Consider the following 25,762-nt stretch of genomic DNA (forward strand, 5'->3'; position numbering starts at 1 on the left):
ATTTGGTACCTGTGACATTCCATTTCTGTGGTTTCTTCACTAAATACTATTTTCTAAACTATTTTGTGTCTATTCTGTGTGTTTCTGGGAAGATGCTTAACTCATCATCTAATAAAGGCAGTTCTGGCCACAAAAATGGGTGCAAAGCCTTTGGCAGGTTCGTGATTCTGAGTGTCGTGAAAAGACGACCTATTTTTGTTGTTGTTGTTAATGCCAGTGAATGAGGTCTTGCGTATGTAATTTTCTGCTTTAGGTGCTAAAATCACTTTGCTTGGCCTTCACTACTGTGAACCTGACTTGATTCAAGGCTGGGCTAGTAGCCACCAGTAGCTAAATGTGCTACAGTCCCTATTCACTCATGAACACATGGGATTAGTGGAAGGGAACCAAAAAAAGAGGTGAGCTTAGAGGCCATTGTTCTAAAGGAGTTTGTCAGAGCTGTTTGGAAAGTTGCTTGCATGTTTTTGGCTCTTCGTTTGCTTGCAACCATGGGCTCGGCTAAGAGCATATGGCCCAGATAAGGAGCTTCTGCTGAAAGGAAGTGAGCAGCCAGTAGCTGTAAAGCTACCTTTGGCCATTGCACACTTCTAAGCAGGAGTGAAAGTAAAGGGGTTGTGCACAGGTATTTATTTATGGAACTTTAAGGAGAAGGCCTGGGGTGCTGCGTCACTGCCGGTATAGGATGAAGAGGGAGCTGTTCTATTCTTGCAGTAGATGCTAGAGCATGTGGGACCTCTGTGGGCCTGCTAGAAGAAGAGGCACCACAGCTTGAGCCTTTCCAATCCACATTTTGTTGGCTCATGGAAGATCAAGTAATTTTGGAGCAGAACAGACTCTCCTGGAACAGCTATAGATGCCTCTAGGGAGCTAGAAGGATACAATGCATTCCTATCTAGGGATGGATAAGAATAGTAAACATCAGGGCAGACACTTAGAGAAAAATGTCACGGGGAAGCAAGATTATCAGGAAGGATCCTGTCTCCTTAGGGATACAGTTCTAGGTCACTGGAGCAGGGAAAGCAGTCCCAGGCTTCCAGGAAGGAGAAGGGGGCCACGGAAGATTCTGTGGATGTAAGGGTTCCTGCCACTCCCCAGAAGAGAGGGAGACATGTGGTGATCGAAAATAGCTTCCCAACAGAAGGGGGACAGAGACAGCAGTATGGGCATCTGACAGATTGCCCCAAGAGGTGTCCTGTTTCCCTGGTGTGAAGATGTAGAATGTGACAAAGTTCACCAACACTGATCAAGACTATTGCTCATTGCCTCTTCTTTGTGATCCACTGAGAATCTACACACATTTTTCTAGAGGCAAAGCTGCATAAAGATCTAATAATACCATTCAAAGACACAATCAAGTACTGTAATGTCAGATTAATTCTCTTTCCCACTCTTTGACATCAGGATGAAATTGTACATATCACGAATCTAGATTTCAGCAAAGCTTTCAGTAAGATTCCCCATGGTATTCTTGCAGACAAGGTGGTGAAATGTGGATTAGACACTACTACTATAAGGTAGATTTGTAGCTTTTTGAGGAACTGTACTCAAAGAGTTGGTTCCTTATCATTTTGGAGAGAAACAACAAGCTGGGTGCCATAGGGGTCTGTCCTGGGCCTGGTGGTGTTCAAAATCTTTATTAGTGACTACAATAAAAGAGTAAAAGGGGATGTTCATTACATTTACGGACAACACCAAACTAGGTGGGATAACTGATTACTTTAGAAGACAGGATCAGGGTTCAGGACAACCTTAGAAGACTGAAGAAGTTGGCTAAACCAAGCAACATGTATTTCAGCAGGGGTAGGTGGAGTGTTCTACATTTAAGCAGGAAAGATCAGACACACAAATGTAGGTTGGTCAACATCTGTATGTGTGAAAAGGATGTAGGGGTCTAGAGATCACAGGCTAAACATGAATAAAAATGATTTGGTAATAAACAAATAAGGAAACAGAAAACTAATAAAATTTTAGACTGCATCAACAAAAGAACAGTGCTAAGACCAAAGGAACTAATTGTGTTGTTTCTATTCTGACATGGTCCGGTCTCACCTGGAATAGTGTCCGGTTCTGGATATCCCATTTAAGCATATTGACAAACTGGAATATGTCCAGGAGAGGGCTGGTAAAGAGGCTGGAAACAAAGCCCTATCATTCTCTCTTGAAGGAATTGGGTATGTTTAGCCTGGAAAAAAGGCAGATGAAGAGATGATAGTCATCTACAAATATTTAAAGAATTGTAATGCAGCAGATGGAAAAAGCTTAAAGTAGCACCAAAGGATAAGACATGAACAAATGGATTCAAATTACAGGAAAAGGAGACTTTAGCTGAACATTAAGGACATTTTCTGATGGTAAGAGCTATTTTGTGGTGGAAAGCATTACCCCCAGTGGAGGCTTTTAAACATAGTTTGGACACATATCTGTTAGCACGACTTCAGCTGTGGATTTCAGGTACTTGCAGGGAGTTGAGGTCCCTTGAGTCCCATGGAATTCTAAAGTTCAGCCAGCTTGGTGCTGCGGATAGATTGATAGCCAAGGATTCAGGGGACTGGAGTCCCCGCTGGGCTATAGAAACTCACTGAGCAATGGTAAAACGACTCTTTAATATCTTAGGCACCTCAAAAACCCTGTTAGGGTCGCCAGAAATCCGACGCGACATGACAGCACGTATCAAAACAAAGACAGTGAAGAGGGATAGAGGGGGAAGCCTCGCCTGTTCCTCTCTCTCAGGCAGCAGCCAGAGACTATCTTAACCCAAGCTCGCCACAATAAATCTGAGTTCACTCCCCAATGCGAAAGTCTTTACGGTGCCACCGGACTGTCGTTTTTCTGCAACAGGCTACGCCGTTGGAATCTGTCGCCAGTTACAGCGGCAACAGTCAATAATTTCCCGGCATATCGGGACGGTGTCAACAACGGGACAGGTGGCCACTTCCTCCCCTCTCGCTCGCAGGCTGGGCGGTTCACGCTGGGCTCCCTCCCCTGAAAACTCCCCTCCGCCTCCCCCCGCCCCCCCCGCCGCTGCTCTGCCTGGGATTGCGCGGAAAGCGTCGAGCGAAATACGAAGTCCACCGTAAAGATGGCAGCCGGGCACTGGCGTTGGCTGGGCAGGACGGGGGTTTCCCTGGGCTTCGGGGGCTGCAGAGGATCTCATTCGGGGGCTGGAGTCTCCCTGAAGCGGGAGTACGACGCCGTCGTGATTGGGGCAGGTGGGTTTGGAGAGGAGTAAAGGTCGTGGGGACAGGCACACGGGGTCGAGGGGAGCAGGACGTCGGTAGCTAAGCGGAATGCCCAGGGGTGCCCAGGAAAGGGTCTTGTGAAGGATAGCTAGAGGAGTGGCTGTCACGGTGAACGGTAGCAGGCTAGAGCAGCAAATGGGCTTGACCCAATCAAGTTTTAAGCTGCTAGAGGGAGGGAGAGGCTATGCTCGTATAAATACATTTACTTTGGACGCCCGCGCGCAGGCGGCAACCAAGAAGTCTCCTCACCTCTGTGTTTATTGGTTTGCAGGGCACAATGGACTGGTGGCTGTGAGTATCCGAGAGAAAGCCGGCATCAAATGCTTTGGCGCTGCTGGAAGGGGTTCCCAGTCTTTAATATTTATCGCTTAGGAGACCGGGCCTTTTTGTCTTGTAATTATGAAGTCCCCCAGCAAGCGGGGGAAGTCCGACATGCCAACAGGTGGAATGCCTCACTCCATGGCCTGAGCCACCCTTCCCCCACAGCAGCCACAGGAAAGCAGCTGATGGGCCTGCCCAGACCTGAGGCAATACTGTCCCTGCTCCTTCCACAGGCTGCCTACTTGCAAAAAGGGGGACTGAAGACTGCTGTGCTGGAAAGAAGGCACCTGGTGGGGGGTGCTGCAGTTACAGAGGAGATTATCCCAGGTAAGAGTTGCATCTCCTAAGGACTGCACCGTCCACCCCGCCCCCCCGGACTGGCATGTGGGCTGCACTCCTTGACACATCCAACACATATTTATTCTGCAGGATTTCGCTTCTCGAGGGCCTCTTACCTGCTTAGTCTGCTAAGACCTCAGATTTATACAGAGCTGGAGCTGAAGGTATGAAATGAATGCTGAAGAATCAATCAGTGCAATGGGCACTGAACTGAGGGGAATTCCACCTGGTTTCTAGCAGTTTCATGTCTCTTTTTATCTGGCCTTTGGCCTTTGCACAGACTGTGTCCACAAACATCTCCCCTCTTCCTCATTTACCAGGTCTATTAATGTCACAGTGACCACAGCTTTCACCTTTCACTGTGCATTTTTTTTCTTATTAACTGCCAGCAGCTTCAAATCAGGAAGTCAGGCACCGTGGCCCCCATTTGTCAGTGTCCTAGACTCTTACAGGACTAGCAGGTTATAGTCTTATGGAAGTGAAATTATTACATAAATAGGCAAGGGATGACACAGTACTCATATTTACTCAGAAGTAAGTCCCAATATATATGATGGATGTTGCACTTAGGTGAAAAGGTAATTGAAATGCAACCTTAGTTAAAGGTTTATAAAATTCTAAACAGTGTGAAGAAAGATTTTTTTTCTTTCTTTCTCAAAGTATTCACACAGGTTTAACCTGAAGTCAATGTGCACAAAATAATTTGGATGAGTCCTGTGGGAAGCTTCCCCTTCTATCCAAGTAGCCCAGGGGTCAAGCATATAGAGGTCTTCTGTCCTGCATCTGCCTGATAGTGCACTGTTTCATTCCAGTGGACTTAGTAGCCATGTTGACTTTTGTCTTGCAGAGGTATGGTTTAAGAGTGCTGCCACGTGACCCTTATTCCTTCACTCCATTGTTGGAGGACAGTCAGGGTGGAAAAGTGCCCCCCTCGTTGCTGCTCGGCCACAACATGGCTGAGACCCAGAGCCAGATTGCTCAGTTCTCTGCCAAGGATGCTGAGGTACGGTGAAGGAGATGTCCTTGAGGAAAATGGAGGAGTGAGTGGTGGTGGAATGGGTTGTGTCCCCAATGGTACAGGAAATGGGGGCCAAAGACTTACGGACACTGCATGCATTGGGAGTGTAGATCGGGTGGGGGGGAGAGATTCCTCCAGAAAATGGCACCTTTTCTCCAGAAAGAATCTCAAGTGATGGCAAACAGAACAGCACACAGCCGCCACCATCTTCTTCTTCTTCCTTTCCTTTTGCAGACATTTCCCAAGTATGAAGCCTTCATGAGGCGCCTTGTGTTAGCTATAGATCCTTTGCTTGATACTTGTCCTGTGGATGTGGCTGCCCTCGGCCAGGGATCCCTGCGTCAGCGACTGGGAGCCTTGCAAGGCTTGAAGAGCTTGCTCTCTGCAGGTAACAGTGTGTGTGCGCGCACACACACACACACACACACACACACACACACACACACATGAACAAATCCTCAGGATCAAATTGATCTCAAGTCAGTGAATTCATGTCTACATCTTACTTCCATGCCTTTGTGTATGTGTGTGTGTGTTGTGAATGTGTGTGTGAGACGATCTTCTGTTTTAATTATAATTAAATGCAGTTGTCTAATGTAATTAGTTCAGTGAGCTGCATGTAAGAGTCCCTGTGTCCCCATGTTATTGTTATCTGTCTGTCTCACAGTAAAGTTGATGGCTATTCTAAGGCAGGCACTGGGAGTCACAAGCCTGTGGAGTAGTTACAGCCCAGAAGGACTCTCAGCCCATCCTGACAGCTGCTCCATCACTAGGGCTGTAGTGGTTAATCTGGAAGATACAGGGCTCAGCATAACATCCCTCATAGTCACCCCACCCCCAAAAAAAGAGAGTTACAAATGCAGGTTGCTGGATTGGACTATGCATACCTATAAAGCAAATGGCTCTTAGAGGCTGATTACATGGGCATTTAACCCGCTGTTTGGTCCACTGCAGATACGAGCTGGTTTGCTCCTAAAGATGTTGCTCCTAGATCCTGCCTACACTTTTTTGGCCCCTGTCAAGGGTTTCTACCTTTTTTGTATGGGTAGGATCACTCTCTTTCGGTCTGGTCTCACATTCATGTGGTTGCTGGGAATGAACCAAAAGCCTTTTTTTTTCATTTGGCAATATCACAAAGTAGCTTAATTTAGCCACTTCAGAATGTTAGCTAATTAAACACTTCCTATGCACCTTATAATGTGTTTTTGTTTGTTTGTTTGTTTGTTTTAAATCTTTTCTTTCCCTTCTCTTAATGATCTGGTTGGGAAACTGCCTGCAGCTGAATCCACCACCATGGCAGTTTCTCAACTGGTCCTTTTAAGACAAGAGAAAGAAATGTATTTATGTATTATGTATAAGTACTAGGTTACAGCAAGCTATCAGTCAGATATGTACATTGTCTGATATTTTTCTCTTGAAATCTCTTGTAATAAACATACACTTTTAAAAAGCAGGCCAAATAGAGCCATTTGAGGTCCATATGCCATCTGGATGTGAGGAATGCAGCAAATGACATATTGGACCTCCTAGTGACCCTGTTTAGCCCATTTAAGTTCATCCGTGTAGACAAGCCTTTAATTGCCCATTTAAGAGCAAACCACCTTCCGATACTTTGTGTCATAGTATACTGTTCCTCGGAAAATCCACTTCCCCCCCCATATATTAAGAGAATGGCAAGTTAGCTCAAAGAGAACAAGGAAGCCCAAAGGGGTGTCATAGTCTTTACTACTCAACATAGTCTTTACTACTACTATGACAAATGATGTCATAGTCCTTACTACTCAAAGGATCCTGGGTTTTCAACCCTGTGAGCTCCGGCCCTATATGTCTCTGGCCACTATGTGTCACCTTTCTCCTGTCCCACTCCTGTTCTCCAGGCAATGAAGAGTTCTTATATCTAGTCAGCAATTGGACGGAGATTTTCTCTGTAGTGAACGGAGAAAGTCTCTTTCTCAGTGCTGAGCAGAGAAAATGCTCTCTTCCTCAGCTAATATGCTGCGAAGCATGTTTGTGTGCATGTGTCTGTGTGAGGTCAGGGTGATTCCCAGATCCATATTGGTGTAACAGTTCTATAAGGACAACCAAAATGGCACAGATTTGTGTGGAAGCTTTCCAGATGCCCAGACATCTTCGTTAGGCAAAATGTTACAGAAAGCAAGGGGAATGGGCTGGGGAAAAGGACTGGATGGTTGAAAACATGGCATTTGTGTCCTGCCTTGAGAGGTAGTCAGGGAGGAGTGGGAATCTTCAGGTAGACTTTTCCTCATGGTCTCCCCGCAGCTTTGTCACAACAGGACAGCTGTGAGATCACGAGTAGGGGTGGTTTCTTGATCTTTGTGTGAACCACCCTTGATTCCAGTTTTCTTCGCAACAGGCTTTGTCCTGGGGAAAGATCTTCCCCGATACTATGAAGTCCTCACAGCCCCCATTTCCAAGGTGAGCACCTGGTTAGAAAGCTCCCAGCCTAACTGCTGATCGGAATGGATTCTGCTCGTTCTGAAGCCACCTGAGAGCAGATCTGCCCTCTCATTTCTACAGCTTTGCAGCAACCACTCTCCTTTCCTTTGAGCTACAAGCAGGGCCCCATCCTTTGCTTAGAAGCCCGTGCTGCTGGGGGAGAGAGGGCAATAAATGGATAGCTGTTCTGTTGCTGTTATATGCAGTGCCTGCTCACTGTCCATCTTTATAGATCTTGGATTTCTGGTTTGAGTCTGAGCCCTTGAAAGCAACTTTGGCAACGGATGCGGTGATTGGTGCCATGGCTGGTCCCCACACACCAGGCAATGGGTAAGAATGAAACAGGATCACAAACCCTTTATTTCTCTTTACTGTTCTCTGTCTCAGGAGTGGGGAACCTTTGTCTCTCCAGATGTCTGGGACTTCAGTTCCCAGAAACCCCAACCTGTGTTGCCAATGGTAAGGGATTGTGGGAGTTGCAGACCCAAACATTTGGGGGGCCAAGCTTCCCTATCTCTAGCCAGTCCTGTTTCCCATCACATCCCCCTCCCAACTTGAGGTTTCTCCTCAAAGTTTGTACCTTATATGATTATATCTATGCCATAAGTCAGAATTGACTTGATGGCACATCGTCGTTCTCCTCCTCCTCATCATCATTTATTATGGGATCTTAGAGGGGGTTACAAAACTGAGTAACATTTTAAAAATAAGATATTTAAAATAATTTAAAATCAAATAATAGAAAATTAAAACATTCAAACATGAAAACCATTAAGAACATAGCACTAAAACCTGCACAGGTCACCTGTCTCTTTTATATTTTATAGGTCCTTTGGGACCCAAACGTTGGGCTATTAAAAGAGTGCAGTAAATGCAATAATAGATCATAAGGTGTGTTTGAGAGTGAGAAATGCCATGTGAGATAGCAGAGTCCTGATTAATTTGAGGGGCATTTGGTGGAGAGAAAGAAAATGGAGCTTTGCCGACCTAGCTACTTCTAGCCTGTATCTGCCCTATAGATACTGCAGCTGTCTGAATGCGGTGAGGGCTTTGGGCCTTGTCTATAGCAGGCCATAAACCTTGGTTTCTCTTGTAGGTATGTGCTGCTGCACCATGTGATGGGGGAGATAGAGGGGCACCAGGGGGCCTGGGGCTACGTGATGGGTGGCATGGGCGCTGTTTCCCAGGCCTTGGCCCGTGCTGCCACTGCGCTGGGGGCCGAGATCTTCACTGAGAAGGTGAGTGGATCCTGAGAAGGACAGACAGCTGGATGTGAGGATGTCCCAGATTCTGAATTTGTTAGCATCACTTTCTGGTCACTTTAAAAAAATGTGCTTCATTGGTTTTTATTAGGAAATCACTTTTACAAGGAAATCACTTTTGCAAGGCGTAACAAGGAAGTGTTACTCATTACCAGCTGTTCTTTTACTTGTAGAAAGCCGTGCAAATTGGCATCATCGTTAACTAAAATGTAAAATGTTATTGTTAACAGGTTTCTTCTGATACTCTCCCCCCCCCCCAAAAAGAGATTCTTCTTGCACAGTTACACATAATGATGTTTATGATGACGTGTTACTCCCAGGCGTAGGAAAAGCAAAGCTTGATCTTGCTTCTGAAAAGGTTATATGGGAAAGGATGCCAGCGTACGGGGACTCCCAGTGGAAGGAAGCTCCCCTGTAATGTTAAATGCCATCATTTTGAGCAGATGGAACACTAGATTTGGTTGTTATTCCAAGGCAAAGGAAAAACGAGATCTCTCACCATTGCCCTTTGGCTGTGCTGACCTTTCTTGAAGTTGTTGGCCTCACTGAGTTTCCTTGTGGAGAATTTGTGGCCTTCCTAGCATCACTGATGTCCTGTCAAGATGGGGCAGGAAGAAAAGTCATTTTCTCCAGACACATTTTTACAGGCGACATAAAAAAGTTTTATTTGTTTCCTTTTCTCTTTGCTTGGCCCCCAATAGTTGGTTGCCCAGATCCTGAGCTGTGATGGAAAGGTGCACGGTGTGTGCCTCCAGGATGGGACCGAAGTAAAGAGCTGCCTGGTTTTGTCCAATGCATCTCCTCAGCATACCTTCCTGGATTTGACCCCCCAGGTGAATTTTGCTTTTTGGGATAGGATGGAATCCTCTCAGGAAGCATCTTTCGGGATCCTAACTGCAGTACACGGCCGTTGTCCTTTCTTTCCCTTTTATCAAAGAACGGGATTCCCAGAATGTACAAAGAAAGAGCTATAGGCCTATTTGCACTCTGGTCTGGCAGGAGCAATATGAGCCGGTTGCAAGGACCTCAGGAGCTAAGATTTGCCAGAGATGGGGAAGGTTGAGTCTCTGGTGGATGCTCAGGCAAAAAAAAGTCTGTTGCTAAAGCCAAGGCTCATTGTTAAACTGGAAGAAAAAGCACTGCCTATTTTCCCCCGAAACAATCCAGGCACCAACTCGCTTGCAATAATTTCGGAGCAGAGGAACTGAGCTGGGATGAGCTCAGCAGAGGCATCATGTTTTATTTTAATAATAGACCACCCTGAGCAGCTTGGCATTACACACACTTTGGAGGACCATGGTTCATTATGTTCTGGGGGAGAAGCTGACTAGGAGCAGAAAGTTCTTATATAGACCCCAGGCACTGGAATCAAGGGCCATGAGTAGAATGTTATGACCACTACTCATTTTGCCTTTTGACATATCAAGCCATCTTTTAGGGCTTGCCTCTCTGAGCCTTAAATGATCTGGCATGATTTACAGAGCTGGTTAGAAAAAAAGAGTTAACTCCTCAACTTCAGGCTGCTACATCACTGCATCTTTAAGGAACTGCAGGCAAGACATTATCTTGTTTCAGTCAAGATGTGGACCAGGACTCCATACTTAGGGAGAGTCCTCATCAGTACGTGCTGTTTGCATTGTTGCCCAGTGGCTAAACATGAGTATATATTCTACACACTTACCAAATATTTCTGCATGACTAAACATCTGACCATGGCTGTGCCTAGGGGTATAGGATGATTTCTGGATGAGGATACTAATTTTTCTTGCTTCTTCCTGTTTATTGGGAGAATAAATTAGTTTTAAGACCTTAGGAATGGATGCTCTTATGCCCAAAGACCAGAATGTGGTTTGATTTAGGGCACAGAGGGAAAATCCAGTGTTCCTGTGGTACTGCCACTTGAGTCTTCTGGCATTAGCTTGTACACACAATTCATAGAAACTCTCATAGTCACTAGCTATATTGGCTGGTACGTACTTGGAGTAAAAAACACAACCTTTTCCTGAGTTTTTCATACAAGAAGCTGCTTTAAATTAGGTCAGAACATTATCCATCTAGCCCAGTATTGTCTGTGCTCACTGGCAGTAGCTTCCTGGATTGTCAGGCGGGAGTTCCCTAGCATGTGCCTAAGATTGAACCTGGGATCTTCTATATGCAGTGCTAGAGTTCTGCTATTAGCTAAGGCCCTTCTCCATATGTTGTCCTTGATGCCATTGGGCCACTTGGTTGCATCAAGGCAGTTCTCATTTCCCTTGCATTCTATTTCTGATTATATGAGTTGCAAACATGGGCCTAATATTCAGAGAAGCATCAATGGGGGTGGAATGCTTTGATTGCCTACCATGAAAAATATGTGTGTGGAGTTTAGTCTCCAGCATGCTTCGGGATTGTTTCCCTAGGTTTTATTATTAGTTTGTGGATCTTTTTTCCTAGGAGTTCTTGCCCCCAGAGTTTGTCCAAAGAATCTCACAGTTTGATACACGTTCTCCAGTCACCAAGATCAATGGTAAGTACTGCAAGGTGGATAACAGGTCAGAAAATTCTATGCAAAGGTTTCTGATGGCTCATCCATTTCTACAGTTCTGTGAGCAGCAGGTGAAGAAGGAGTCACCGTATAGGTGAAGAAGATAATATGGGCACCCAACCCTAAGTTAGCTGAAGCAGGTAGCAATTTTTAGCCTTTTTAAAAATTTTGTAGTATTGGGTGTTTTTTTCATTGAACAAGGACAACACAAGCTTTCATACAATGAAAAACATCGCAATTTTGTAATGTTTCATCCAAAGACCACACATACAGCAACTTACTCTAATTTTCAGGATTTGAACTTGGGTTTCCTGAGTCCTACCTTGTTTCCCCAAAAATAAGACCTAACCTGAAAATAAGTCCTAGTATGATTTTTCAGGATGCTCATAAGCCCTACCCACAAAATAAGCCCGAGTGAAACCCTGCCCTCCACCATTGTGCAGCATTGTGCAGCCACCAGAAGAATATGATGTGACTGTATTTGAATAAATGTAGATTGTTATGCATAAAAAATTTAAAACATCCACTGAAAATAAGCCCTAATGTGTTTTTGGAGCAAAAATTAATATAAGACCCTGTCTTATTTTCAGGGAAACACGGTAGACTATCATTCTATCCACTACAACAAAAGGGTGAAAAGTGAGATGTTGAATAGTGGGATTGACCAATTTATTGGTACCAATCAAAACATCACAGATTACAAGCTAGGTGGTACAAATGGTACTAAAGTGTCTTTTTTACTCTTTTCCCCACTCCTTACTTTTTTACCAGGCCACATAAGCAGTTTTGAGGAACGTCAAAGTTATTTGAATGCTGTTTTTATATTTATATTATGTAAGCCACCCAGAGTAGATTCCCAAATGTAGATGGGAGGGGTAAAAATGGAACAAATAAAATAAAATAAAATAAAATAAAATAAAATAAAATAAAATAAAATAAATAAATAAATAAATAAATAAATAAATAAAAGCTGCTCCATTACTGTGGGACATTTTAATTGGTGCTATTTAAATATAACCAAACTCTGAATTCCCCATGTGTTTTGTATTTATTTTTAAAATATTTCTGAATCATTTTTCCATTCACTGAGTGGTCAAGGCAGTTTACAATAAGGAATTAAACCCAATGAAATAGGACACCAAACAAGAAAAAAAATTAAAACTCAGAAATAATGTGTAAAGCAACAGTTTTACTTATAGCATATTACTTTGGGGAGATAACAAGGACATAAGGTAAAGGTAAAGCTTTACCTTTACGACTTTGACATTTAGTCCGGTCGTGTCCAACTCTAGGGGTGCTCATCCCTGTTTCCAAGCTGTAGAGCCAGCGTTTGTCCATAGACAGTTTTTGTGGTCACATGGCCAATGCAACTTAGACACAGAATGCTGTTACCTTCCCACCGTGGTGGTACCTATTTATCTACTTGCATTTGCATACTTTCGAATTGCCAAGTTCAAGGACATAATGGTGGTTATTTGGTGAAATAACATAATAACTGATTTTGTTGTTTAGTTGTTAAGTCATGTCAAACTCTTCGTGACCCATGACCCAGAGCACGCCAGGTCCTCCTGTCTTCCACTGCCTCCTGGAGTTCGGTCAAATTCATGTTGGTAGTATTTTCAGAGGATTTCACAGCCAGGATCTGATGGTTACTGTGGTTTTTTTGGGCTCTTTGGCCGTGTTCTGAAGGTTGTTCTTCCTAATGTTTCGCCAGGCTGGCATCTTCAAAGGACGGGAGTCTGAATGCTGTCTGTGCTCTGTTGGTAGCTTTGATGACCCTGTCCAACCATCTCATCCTCTGTCGTCCCCTTCTCCTCTTTCCTTCACACTTTCCTAATATCAAGGTCTTTCCCAGGGAGTCTTCTCTTCTCATGAGATGGCCAAAGTACTGGAGCTTCAGCTTCAGGATCTGTCCTTTCAGTGAGCACTCAGGGTTGATTTCCTTCAGAATTGATAGTTCTCTCAAGAGTCCCCTCCAGCACCACAATTCAAAAGCATCAATTCTTCGGTGGTCAGCCTTCTGTATGGTCCAGCTCTCACTTCCATACGTCACTACTGGGAAAACCATAGCTTTGACTTTCACTGCCTCCCTTCTGTTTGCCAGGATACCCCTTCCCTGTCTATTTGCCAGGAGGTGATGGGGCCAGTGGCCATGATCTTAGTTTTTGTTATGTTGAGCTTCGGACCATTTTTTGAGCTCTCCTCTTTCACCCTCATTAACAGGTTCTTTAATTCCTCCTCATGTTTTTGCCATCAGAGCGGTATCATCTGCATATCGGAGGTTGTTGAGATTTCTTCCAGCAATCTTAATTCTGTCTTGGGATTCATCCAGTTCAGCCTTTCACATGATGTATTCTGCATATAAGTTAAATAAGCAGGGAGACAATATACAGCCTTGTCGTACTCCTTTCCCAATTTTCAACCAATCAGTGGTTCCATATCCATTTCTGTCTGTTGCTTCCTGTCCCACATATAGATTTATCAGGAGATAAGGTGGTCAGGCACCCTCATTTCTTTAAGAACTTGCCATAGTTTGCTGTGGTCCACACAGTCAAAGGCTTTTGTGTAATCCATTAAGCAGAAGTGATGTTTTTCTGGAACTTTCTCCATAATCTAGCTTTCTCCATAATCCAACGCATGTTAGCAATTTGCTCTCTAGTTCCTCTGCCCCTTCAAAATCCAGCTTGTACTTCTGGGAGCTCTCGGTCCACATACTGCTGAAGCCTGTCTTGTAGGATTTTGAGCATAACCTTGCTAGCGTGTGAAAAGAGTGCAGTTGTACGGTAGTTGGAGCATTCTTTGGCACTTCCCTTCTTTGGGATTGGGATGTAGACTGATAGCATTGTGTAAAAAACAGCAGCTTTTTCTCATTACTCCTATAATGAGGCTTTCAGAGGGTGATTGTGGAAGCAATTTTTAATTTTAAAATAAAAAGGAACTGAATAAATAATCTAGTTAACAAGTATTAACATGTTGGTCTTCAAATAATGAGCAATGAGTAATGCTTTTTAAAAAATAATTTAACAAATAACAAATTAATTACTTTTTAAAAATAATGCTTGAAGCTCTCTCAAAAGTGATGAAATATCTAGTGATAAAAGAGAGGAACCGTCTAACACCAAAGAAAAGCTTTATTCAGTAAACTCTTCACAGAACAGCCCTCCACAAACTTCCGTAACATCCTGAGGAGGATTGCTCCAGACTTCTTATGGCCCAACTTATAATCAATCCCAGCTAATGGTTTATTTTTATTAGATGTGTACAGGCAACCACAAGTCTGCTAGGATGATGTTAGGAAGCCAAACCAATGAGATTCTCTTGCCTTCAGGATCACAAAGCTCTGGCTTACACTGAGTAAGATTACAGTGGTGCCTCGCAAGACGATTTTAATTCGTTCCGTGAAAATCGTCGTCTTATGAAAAAATCGTCTTGCAAGGTTCCCTATGCATCGGTCTCAAAAAAAGTCTTGCAAAGCATCGGTCTCAAAAAAAAAAGTCTTATGAAGCACGGTCATAGAAAAAAAGTCTTGCGAGGGACCATAGTGATTGCAAAAAACAATTGTCTTGTGGGTTTTTCGTCCTGCGAGGCAATCGTCTAGTGAGGCACCACTGTATTGGTATTGCCAGCTCTGGATGACAGCAACTCTACAGTTTCAGGCAGGATTTTTCCCCAACTTGGAAGTGTTAGGAGTTGAATGTGGGACTTGCTGCACGCCAGACGGGTTGCTCTACCTGTGAGTTACAGCCCCTTCCCTCCTCTTCCACATGGCTATCTTTGCAGAGTTGCAAGCCTGTCCTCCCCATCCCACTGCCTCTCTGATTTCCTGGTAGGCTTAGAGTTCATATCTAGTGAAGACTGGTGCATGTGCACTATCCCACAGATGATCAATCAGTCTACTGGTCTGATCTTTCCCAGAACATTTTCCATCTTTGATGAATCTCCATACCACTTGATCACAACATAATGCTGACTTTGTGCAACTACATCAATATGCATCTTAACAAATCTGACAATGCTGAAGCATGTAACCTACTCTCTTGAAGTGGAAGCGATTGTGACACGGAGATTGAGAACCAGGCATGCTGTTAGGGTTGTGCTTTATGTGATGGCCTCACTCTCTGCTGCTTTTGTCTACAGTGGCTGTGGATCAGTTGCCCAATTTCTTAGCTGTTCCAAACACCAGTGATGGCCACCCATCACCCCATCATCAGTGCTCTATCCACCTCAACTGTGAAGACATGGGTACTGTGCAGCAAGCTTTTGAGGATGCCTGCCAGGGGACACCATCTAACAGGTATGACTGGGAATGCTATGTTGGCACAAGTGATTAGAACTTGAGATTTTTTTAGAGTCTGTTCCATCCTAGTTGATGTGGGAGAACAGCCAAGGGAAAAAGTAGGGGTGGCTTAAAACTAGATCAAGGAGGTCTTGTTTTGATGTACTTCTAAAACAGTTGCGAATAGACTATATATACCTTGGTTCTCCAGATCTGTTTTCCTATAGTTTTAAAGCCCTGCACCTGGAAACTTGCCTTTCAGCAAACATGTACACACCTAGACTGTTAATTTTCTTTCTATGAATAACAGACATAGAAGAAGCTGAGTATGAGTTAAGGTGAATTACAAGAGGGATGATAAATTACATTGTTTCCTTAAAACAGGGGTGCTCCCTGTGTGGCTTCTGAAGGCTGAGAGATACCACTGATTAGCTGGACTGCACAGCTCAAAACCTGCCCTAGTTTCTGGGCTCTCCGATTGCTGTTTATCAGCTGTCAGTAGTGTTGGCAGTCCTCTCAGTGGAAATGGCTGTGAGATGAAAGGGCACTGAGATGTGGAGGGAAGAGTGAGGTAGGGGTGTGTGTGTGTGTCTGTGTATACACAAAGGATGTGTGACTCCAGATTTATCAGTTCTTTCTCTGAACAACTGTACTGACTCATGAATTGGAAGTGCACAGATTTAGTTAGTTTTTTAATTTCCTCAATATGATTGAGACACAAAGACAAACCTGTTATGCAAAGAAAGAAAATATAAAAATATGGAAACATATGGACAAATCTGAAAACCAAACTGCTAATACAAGCCTTGCTGTGGCAAGAGCCTTATTGGGTTATGACTATGGGTCAAGGAGATAAGGAAACATGCTCAAGCAAAACAAATGGATATTGTTAAGCTCTGTTCTAGTGTCTTTCTAATTCTGTGAGTGTTTTGGGAAATTGTTTCCTGTATGCCCACCACCACCATCATGTACACATACAATTTCACTGGCCGTTTTAGACACTGGAATCTCTTCTAGCTTTTTACCCTTGGATGGTCTAGTGCAGATGCATTTTCCCATATTGCTGGCTTTTGATTTGCAGCTTCCATTTGCTGGCTTTCTGAAGACCTGCTACTTGCAAATAACCAAGATGAGCTCTCTGCAATGGCCAAAGGTTTTACAAGTATCTACTCCTTACCCCATCTCATTCACGTTATTATCATTTATTCAGCACTTTAAGTGTACAATGTGATTTACAGTCTCTTCTGTAATTCACCTTGACATTCAACCTGTTACAGTGTAAATTGCACTGCCCAGAAAGGAAATTAACAGCCCAGCAATGTGCATATTTACTCAGACATAGGTTCCACTAAAGTCAGTGAGATTGCTTCCACTTAAATGTACAAGAGATTGCATCCTTCGGCAATACATATTCTGTTTCCAATTGCATGGTGGGTGTAGCTCAAATGTGACATAGTATCTTCCAAATCCCATGTTCCAAGACCACATCTGTCCTCATAGGGGACAGGCAAATAAATGACTCTCTTCTCAAAATCTACCTGATTGGTTTTATGCAAGGCAGGGGAAACTTCATCCTACCAGTTGTTCTGGACTTTAACACATAGAAGCCCTAGCCAGTGTGGTCACTGATAACGGATTGGGATTTGTAGCGTAAAACAGTCCTAATCCTCACTAGGGGCTGTATTTGGAGAGATCTTTCAAAAAACTTTTACCAAGTTGGTGGCTTTCTTCACTGCCAGAAGCAAGTGTTCCACTTTCCTCCCTGCAATTCGTTTGGCCCCTTCGCTGGCAATTTAAAAAAAAAAAAAAAAACCACGAACAAGCTGGCTATTTAGGCAGGCATTCCAACATGTTATACCTGCAGACTCAGCTGAGCTTAGTTAGCCAACTTGATCCAGCCTGCCATTTTAAATGTTTTAAATGTTATGAATGGTTTATGTAAATATATTTGTATATTTTGATGGTATTATTTATTTGCATTTTATTATTTCTATTTCTTCTTTTGTTAAATTGTTTTTTAAGCCTGTTGGTTATACATGTTGTAAACCATCCAAAGTGGCCTTCAGCCAAATGGATGGTGGTATAATAATAATAATAATAATAATAATAATAATAATAATAATAATAATAATAATAATAATAATAATAATAATAATAATAATAATAATAATAATAATAATAATAATAATAATAATAATAATAATAATAATAGCATGACAATGCAGCTATAAAGAGGTAATTCTGAAGTTACTCTCCCTAACTTGCCATCCTCCAGATATGTCATACAGCCTGACCAACAGACTACCCAGATATGTTGAACATCTCCAGACAAATGGGAGGCTGGGGGCAAGGGATCTGTAGTATTGATTCATCTGGAGGGTATCAGTTAGGGAATTCACTCTACAACGAGGCTTGCAGCTGGCCTATTTCTTATCATTTCAGGCCTATAATAGAAATGTGCATTCCATCTGCCCTGGACCCTACTCTGGCTCCCCCAGGCTGCCATGTGATCTCTCTCTTCACCCAGTACACCCCCTATATGCTGGCTGGAGGGAAGCAGTGGGATGATCAAGAGCGTGAAGCCTACGCCGACCAAGGTGCAGCCATTTGACTGAGGACTGGGAGGAGCAATAGGGAGAGGGGTTGTATAGTGTGAAGGAAGGAGGAAATACTTCTGTTTTCAAGAAGGCTATCACCCTATTGTTCACACGACAAAGCTTCCCATTTCACAAAGTCAGTTCCAGTGGCAGCTGGTAGCTCCAGTTTTGGGGATATTGCAAATCCATTTCAGGTTATAATCTGCATTTTACTGGTACTCTCCAAGGTGCTGAACTGTATGCCCAGAATAGGTTTGGCACCTTGCATTACTTCTGTAAAGTGCAGACTAAAACCTCATGGAACCTCATGGCACCACCAAAACTGAAGTCATTAACTACCACTGATCAGTTCCCACATGGGAAGAGCTCCCATCCCCCACCCAACAACTTCTTTGTTCTTTTTGATGATTTGCTTGCCCCAAACCTTTGGTCTTCTTTGCTTCGATGTTGCCCTTGATGCAATTTCATCTGTTTGGGCAGAGATTGGGTTCCAGGGTCAGTATTATAGGATTTAATCATAGTGTACTTATATTTTTGATGGTACAACTACACAGTAAGGGAAATGAGAATTAACTTGCATTTTCTCTGTGTGAAATTGCATCAGGGCATTTGGTTTTGTTCAATATAATTGACCACACAGACAGAAGAGGGGAAAAATTCTTCTGCCTGCAGTTCCATTTGAAGTACCTATAGGTGGCACAGTTCAAAGGAACTGCCTTAAGAAGGCTTTCTGTCCTATTTCCCAATGTGCCTTGCTGACCAGATTGCTAGTTAAACTGTAAACTAAGAAACAGGAGCTCTGCCTAGGAAAGTTGTTCGTACGTGCGTGCATGCTTGCATGTGTATGCGTGCACGCATGCGTGCCTCTGTGTGTGTGTGTGTGTGTGTGTGTGTGTCTGTGTCTGTGTGTCTGTGTGTGTGTGTGTGTTTTCTTTCCATTCTGCATTGGAGAAACTGAAAGGATTTGACTTTTAAAAAGTAGAAGTGTCTCTCGTAAGAAGAAAAACTATGGATTAGGTATGGGACTCTGGGCTGAAGATTTTTTTTCTGTGCAAGGGTTATCTAGTGCTAAACTAGTATATTAAGGACTCAGTGCTAAACTTATTTATTCAAAAAAGAAAACATTCTGGAATGCCTGGAGGACAGATCTCAAGAACAGATGTTCCTGCAATCCCGAAACACCACATCCCAACTGCCTATGTCATCACAACAACACCATTTAATACCCACAGCAAATCTCATGGTGTCTGACTGTGTAGTTGCAGCCTAAGTCTTCAAAGCCCCTGAGTGTTTACATTTCAGCTAGATACTAATTAGGGAATCTCTAGGTAAATAGTATTAGATCTACCATGGGCTAACAGGAAAATTCACTTCTCCCGACCTGACCCAGCATCTCTCCCTTCTCCCTGTAGTATTTGATTGGATTGAAGCCTATGCACCTGGGTTCAAAGCCTCTGTCATTGGCAGAGATATTCTTACACCTCCAGACCTTGAACGGATCTTTGGACTACCTGGTGGAGTATGTATTTACTTGAAACTGCTACCCATAGAGCTCTCTAATTTAACCCTGTGCCTAGCTTCATCTTGCATGTCCAACTTGAATAAGAAACTGGTGGCTGATTTGACAAACAATTTCAAGGTGATTCTCAACCCCTTTTATCTTCTCTTACTCCCTATATGTGGCAAAAATGGTCTTATCTGCTACGCTTGCATGTTTTGGAATGCAGAGGGTGCAAGTAAGTTTAAGGCTTTAGTTAGTTCATTGAGATATCTCATCTGACACTGCTTTTGTTTTTTCAGAATATATTCCATGGAGCCATGTCTTTAGACCAGCTGTATTTTGCCCGGCCAGTGCCCTCCTATTCTAATTACCGGTCCCCAATCCAAGGCCTGTATCTCTGTGGAAGTGGGACTCACCCTGGTATGTGTCTTATGTATGAGGGCACAGTGTGTGTCTGGTCAGGCTGTGCTACAAGTTGAAGAGAGAGAACCTGAGCAGAAGTGGAAGCAATTGTTAGAGAGAGCCTATAAGGGTGTGTTCTGGATTTCTGGTACACAGCTTCGTTTAAAGGCTAGGATGGATGTAGCAATAGTGAATAGCCTCTACTTTTCCTGTAAGGTGCCCTGAAAGTCGTTCACAGGCTCTGTACATTTTTAATAACCCTCCATTATTACAATATGGTGTGCATTTGTATGTGTGTATAAATGTGTAAGTACATACCTCCACATACATGAAGCAATAGTAATGGTAATAATAGTCTCTGTCGTTCACACTAATGGGTTGTTCTGCACCTGCAGAGATGTAATCAGAATCTCCCAAAGCCTAGGAAATACAGTAGTTGTTAGCCCCATCCTGGCACATCACACATGCTCCTCCACCCAATAGCTAACACTCAGTTCCATTTTGACCACCACTGAAGCAGCTCAACAGTCATCTGGAGCCTTATTCACTCAACTATTCATGTAAATAGTGGTTGTTGTGGGTTTTTCGGGCTCATTGGCCGTGTTCTGAAGGTTATTCTTCCTAACATTTCGCCAGTCCCTGTGGCCGGCATCTTCAGAGGACAGCGCTCTATGCCACAGAAAAGCCACAATCAAAAAAGGCCAAAACTACTGCTACATGAGGGAAACACTTACCATTGGTATTGAGGCAGCCTCCAGCTCCACAGCTGTCACACCTGAAAGAACAGGAGGATTTTGTCTGTTAGAGATCATTATCAGAGGAAGATGATACTTTACATCTTTCTCCTAGTGTTTCCCAAGCTTTATCACCAGCATCGAGCTATTGAACACACGTGTGGGGGGTGGGGGTGGGGGTAAGCCTGTATCCCAATCCAACCTTAAAGATACTGAGAAGCATACTAAGAAACAATGGCAAAATAAAACTGCCCCATATCATTTACCATCCTTGGAATTGGAGGATATCCAACCCTCAGTTTCAGGAAACCTTCAGGAAAACAGACTACCACCCGTCCCGTAAGGAGATATGTCAGTGGGAGACAACTTCCACCCAGTCCCTTTCTTCTGTGGAGCTCCACCTCATTTCTGTGCTGTTGTTGAGTGGCCATTTATGTTGCCCTACTCTGATTTTCAGAGGGCATTAAAAATGGGGCTTTCGGCCATATACCACGATTTGGTATTGGGCCTTTCAATGCCAAGTCTTCCAGTGTCAGAATGCCAACATACTCGGTGCATAAAATGAAAGCTGTCTATTTCAAAGTTCCCAGAGCCTTCTTAGCATTTGATTCAGAAATGTGCCCATTCAGCATTGAACACATCATCAGACACCAGGTCCAATCAATCATCTACTTGCTATAAAGGCACCTTGATGCTGTGCACCCAAAATCGAGGCTTCAAATATAAAACATTGGTGCTGACCAAATGGAGGACAAAACTAGGTTGAAAGTTTTGACCCCAAAAGCTCATTGATATTGATGCTTGAAATTGAGGAAGACAGAGACTAACAATCTTAGGGCCTCTGATGTTCCACATTCAGTCCAGAAATCCTCCACTTTGAGACACAGTTCTGACTGTCTTAGAAACTAAATTTAAAAGATCACATTAAAATCATCACTCACCTGATTGCTCCACTTAGCATCCTTGGTACAGAAAGGATCTGGATTTCAGAAATCCTATTCATTCACTCAGGACTCACAAGATTTCCTCTTGAAATCGGAGTCATGCTCTTGATTTGTGGAACCAAAGTACAAAACACAACAGAAAGTGACAAACAAATTCAGAAGGACACCTAAAACTAAAGTAGATCTTGTATCATCAGACCCAAATTCTAAACTTAAAAATGAAAGAGCAAACCATGGAGGAACAGCAAAATCCCTCAAATAGTGAGAATAACAGCATTTCCTCTCCAGAATTGCTGTCACTTCTGGAATCATCTCAGGACTCGGACATTGCTGATAACAACCATCCATCATTAATGGGCAACATTATTTTATCTCTTACTGTATTGAATTTTAATTATTGTAAGCCGCCCAGAGACCTCTGGGTAGTGTGGGCGGCATATAAATTGAATAAACAAACAAACAAACAAACAAACAAACATCAGGTCCTTTACAGACCTAATGAATGCTTAGAATAGTAAAGTCCCTGCAAACAGAAGTTCAAATACTTTGTCCTAGTTATGATCCTCTTTAAAGTAAGGTCCAAAAGAATGCTGCCATCTCAGTCCATGTAGCCATGTTGCCATCATTACTAGACTTGGTAAAGGAACCATGGAAGAAATCATCGGCCATCTCATCAACACTGAGAATAAGTCAAAGCATCCCTTTGTACTGGACAACACCAGCAATCATTATGTTAGACAGCACAGGGAAGCCACTGGAATCCATAAACATCAGCATAACTTCAACAAAAAAGAGGAAAGTCTGAAACTGAATAAGACCTGGCTTCCAGCACTGGAAACTACAGCCTGCAGAAGGTCAACAAACTCTAACCAGCCACAAGGACCAGGGATCATTGCACAAAGAGACCAGCTAAAGACACCCATCAACCACAGTGACAGATAATCTCTCCCACTTATCACAACAATACATCCACAACAAAAATGCGCTGATCACCCAAGCTCCTGAAAAGGACAAAAGCTGTTCCCACAGCTATAAATACTCAACTATCCAACAAACATCAACAGAGCATGGACAGAGTTCCTACTCCAGTCCTCTGAAGATGCCAGTCACAGAGACTGGTGAAACGTCAGGAAGAACAACCCTCAGAACACGGCCAAAGAGCCCGAACAACCCACAACAATCATTGTCCAAGTGGCTTGTAAATGCCATCACCTTGTCCTACCAGTTATCAAGGAAATCTGTGCCAAACTGCTTGAAAGGACATTCTACCAGGGTGGCTGCTGCCTCTATGACCTTCTTTAAAGGGATACAGATGAAGGACATCTGCAAAGCAACCACATGGTCTCAACCCATAATGGCCATCAAGTATTATAGGCTGGACATCAGAGCAAAACTTGATGCTTCATTTTTTTGAGCAGTGAACTCACCAATATTGGTGTAACATCCCACCAGCCAGTAAGTGAGGGTGTTAGTCACCCTTTAGTGTGAATCAGAGAGACCACAAAGAAGAAGGACAAGTTACTTAGCTGTAACTGTAGTTCTTTGAGTGGCCATCTGTGAATTTACACAGCCCATCCCCTCTGTCTGCCATGCATTTGATTCAGTAGCAGACATGGGAATGGAGTGTTAGCCATTTGGTGAAGGAGCATGCACTTAGTGTGAGGGTGGGGTTAGCAACTTTTTCCTAGACTCTGGAAGATTCCAAGGATGTCTATACAGGTGCAGAACAAATCATTAGTGTGAATTCACAGATGACCACTTGAAGAAGTGTAGTTAAAGGTAAGTAACCTTATGTTATGTGCTGTCAAGTTGGAACTGACTTATACTGACCCTAATAGGGCTTTCAAGGTAATTGAGTAACTTTACCAGTTCCACACCTCCAGTGAGTTTCCATGGCTGAGCAAAGATTTGAACCCAGGCCTCCTGAGTCCTAATCCATCACTCTTACTGCTGCACCACAATAAAACATGGCCTGCAGCTAAAAGTCAACTTAGGCAGTATTGTGTAATGTTTCTGATTTGCCTGTTCTTATTCTTGTTGTTTTAAAACAGCAGCTGTAACCCTTCCCCATTCACAATTGGGACCATGGTGTGAAGGGAGGCATTAATCCTTTTCTGTGTGCTCTAGCTCCAGAAAATGCTTCCTTAAAATTGCTATTTGCTCAAGAAGGAAAGCCCAGCTGGGAGAGGTGATTTTCACTGAGTTGGGTGGCCCTGAGAGGGTTCACCTCCCTCTTGTGCACCACACTCTAATTCTTATCTCTTTGTCACACAGCTGCAAGTTAAACAAAAAAAGAAAGAAGGTCTGTTTCCATATGATGTAATTAGGCCCTAAGCTGTCTTCAGCATAGATCTCTACAGAAGAGGTAGAGAATTTGGATGAGTAGGGAACTGAAGGGCAAAGAGAGGTATTCTTTGCCTTCTTTCCAGCTAGCTCAGGTTTCAAACCTTCTCTATGGGGAGGCAGATATTTATTTATTTATTTATTTATTTATTTATTTGTTTGTTTGTTTGTTTGTTTGTTTGTTTGTTTAACTTATATGCCGTCCACTCTATCCAAAGGTCTCTGGGCGGTATTGATATTGAGTGCATTCTACATGTATCTTTTTAAGACAAAGGAGAGAAAGGAAATGAAAAAAATTAGGCTCTTGCAGCTCTGCATTCTTATCATGGGAAGTGTGACTCCTGTTCCCTTCCTATCATGTATCCCTGCCCTGGTCACACTAAGAGAACGGAGGTTATTGGTTCAAGGGGAGAGAGTGAAAGCCCATCTTCTGATGAACGATGCCCTCATGAACTTTGCTCTCTTGCTTCCTGACTGTGGATGCAGTTAAGCTGCCCAATCTTTTCCCTTCCCTTCCCAGGAGGAGGTGTAATGGGAGCTGCGGGGCGCAATGCTGCTAAAACAGCCCTGGGAGATTTCAAGAAGCTGTGACTCATTAGGAATGAGTGGCTGCTGTGGCTTAAGAGAAGAGGCCCCCACGAGTTTGTGGCCTAAGAAGTGAATTGTTGTCAAGTGGAAACCCGGCAACCTTTCAAGTCTTGCCATCTTGAAGACTCGTTGCTCTTGGCATGACACTCTTACAAAGCAAGAGATGAGCAACACTCCTTTGGTCATATCCAAGCATGTTCCCATCATGTTAGTTGTTCTCTTTGCCATTCCAGACCCAGTGTAATGGACTGGCCAACACTCTCCTTTTTGCTATCTTATTGATTAAACTGGAGCTATGCTTTCTTGCCATGGCCGTTTCCTGCAGGAGAACCTCTTCTTTTTACCTTTGGCTGGTTCTGAGATGGAGCCTGTCACACCTACTGTAAGAAGCAGAGGGCAAGGTTCAGGGTCATGACAAAAGCTAGCTTCTGTGTAGTCGCTATTCCTTGGCCTGTAATATACTGAGCCTTGCTGGATTCAGAGCTTCTCGATAATGATCCGCAGTACTACAATTTCTTCTGGAATCCATTGATCTGCTCCTGAGTTTGCAAAGTGGGACTTCTGGGTTTCTGTCCATCAGCATGTTACAAGATGGGCATTCCAGATCCAACCACTGAGCTGCCTCTAAACAGCTTAAAATGTGGACATTTGATGGTCTCTACATGCTGGGGAATAAGGCCAAGTTCTGATCAGTCTCACCTTAGCAAAGTGATGAGAAGAGTCTGTTGCCATTCATGTCATCTGACCTTGTGCTCCCTATCCAAAGCTGGACATGCCTGACTGAGCCCCAGACCTAAAGAGCCATATTTCTCACTAGCAAAGAGCAGCTGCTTGCAAACACCTCTCTGCAGTCGGACTGCAAATCTAACTGGGAAGTGGCCAAAAGCCAGCAGCCTTCTCTGTAGCAGGGCCTTGGTTGGGCTTTGTGGGCAGGGTGCTCTATCTGAATCAAAAATCACTTGAGCTGGAGTACTTGGCTTTCATCCAGCTCCATTTCTTTGAAATCAATGGGGATAAATCAGCTTAAATCTAAATACTCCACTTTAATTGGCACGTGGACTGCAGCCAAAGAGTGTTGACACAATAAAGAAAATCAATAAGTAACTTTCCTCCCTAGCTATGATGGATTGCTTTCATGTGAAGAAATGATGGTTAAATCATTGCCAGCTGTATACTTAGAAAATGTGTGTCCAAAGATTAAAGAGGTAAAAAATAAA

General features: G+C 43.3%; 1 protein-coding gene and 1 long non-coding RNA gene across 3 annotated transcripts in view; one reads left to right on the forward strand and one right to left on the reverse strand.

Annotated features, from left to right (window-relative positions):
* LOC140705991 (uncharacterized) overlaps positions 1-4,099 on the reverse strand; it is a 14,975-nt gene extending 10,876 nt beyond the window's left edge. For both annotated transcript variants that reach the window (XR_012085661.2, XR_013543078.1), the window contains exons 1-2: positions 4,016-4,099; positions 2,050-2,182 (exon numbers count right to left, since the gene is read on the reverse strand). This is a non-coding gene — a long non-coding RNA (uncharacterized LOC140705991). The remainder of the gene's footprint in view (positions 1-2,049; positions 2,183-4,015) is intronic.
* PYROXD2 (pyridine nucleotide-disulphide oxidoreductase domain 2) lies at positions 3,047-25,762 on the forward strand. Its single transcript, XM_020812047.3, has 16 exons — positions 3,047-3,209; positions 3,511-3,530; positions 3,794-3,887; positions 3,990-4,063; positions 4,747-4,902; positions 5,152-5,305; positions 7,292-7,353; positions 7,607-7,704; positions 8,471-8,612; positions 9,338-9,469; positions 11,070-11,142; positions 15,298-15,454; positions 17,879-18,033; positions 19,446-19,552; positions 19,834-19,954; positions 24,478-25,762. The coding sequence occupies exons 1-16, from the start codon at positions 3,080-3,082 to the stop codon at positions 24,546-24,548; spliced, it is 1,746 nt and encodes a 581-aa protein (XP_020667706.3). The 5' UTR covers positions 3,047-3,079; the 3' UTR covers positions 24,549-25,762.

Source organism: Pogona vitticeps, chromosome 3, assembly GCF_051106095.1.
Source record: "Pogona vitticeps strain Pit_001003342236 chromosome 3, PviZW2.1, whole genome shotgun sequence".
NCBI lineage: Eukaryota > Metazoa > Chordata > Lepidosauria > Squamata > Agamidae > Pogona > Pogona vitticeps.

What these genes read in the sequence shown, in the direction of transcription:
- PYROXD2 (XM_020812047.3), top strand. Translation starts at nt 3,080, where the DNA reads ATGGCAGCCGGGCACTGGCGTTGGCTGGGCAGGACGGGGGTTTCCCTG. An exon ending in TCACAGCCCCCATTTCCAAG is followed by an intron (nt 7,354 to 7,606) that starts GTGAGCACCTGG and finishes CCATCTTTATAG; the next exon opens with ATCTTGGATTTCTGGTTTGA. An exon ending in TGAAGCCTACGCCGACCAAG is followed by an intron (nt 18,034 to 19,445) that starts GTGCAGCCATTT and finishes TTCTCCCTGTAG; the next exon opens with TATTTGATTGGATTGAAGCC.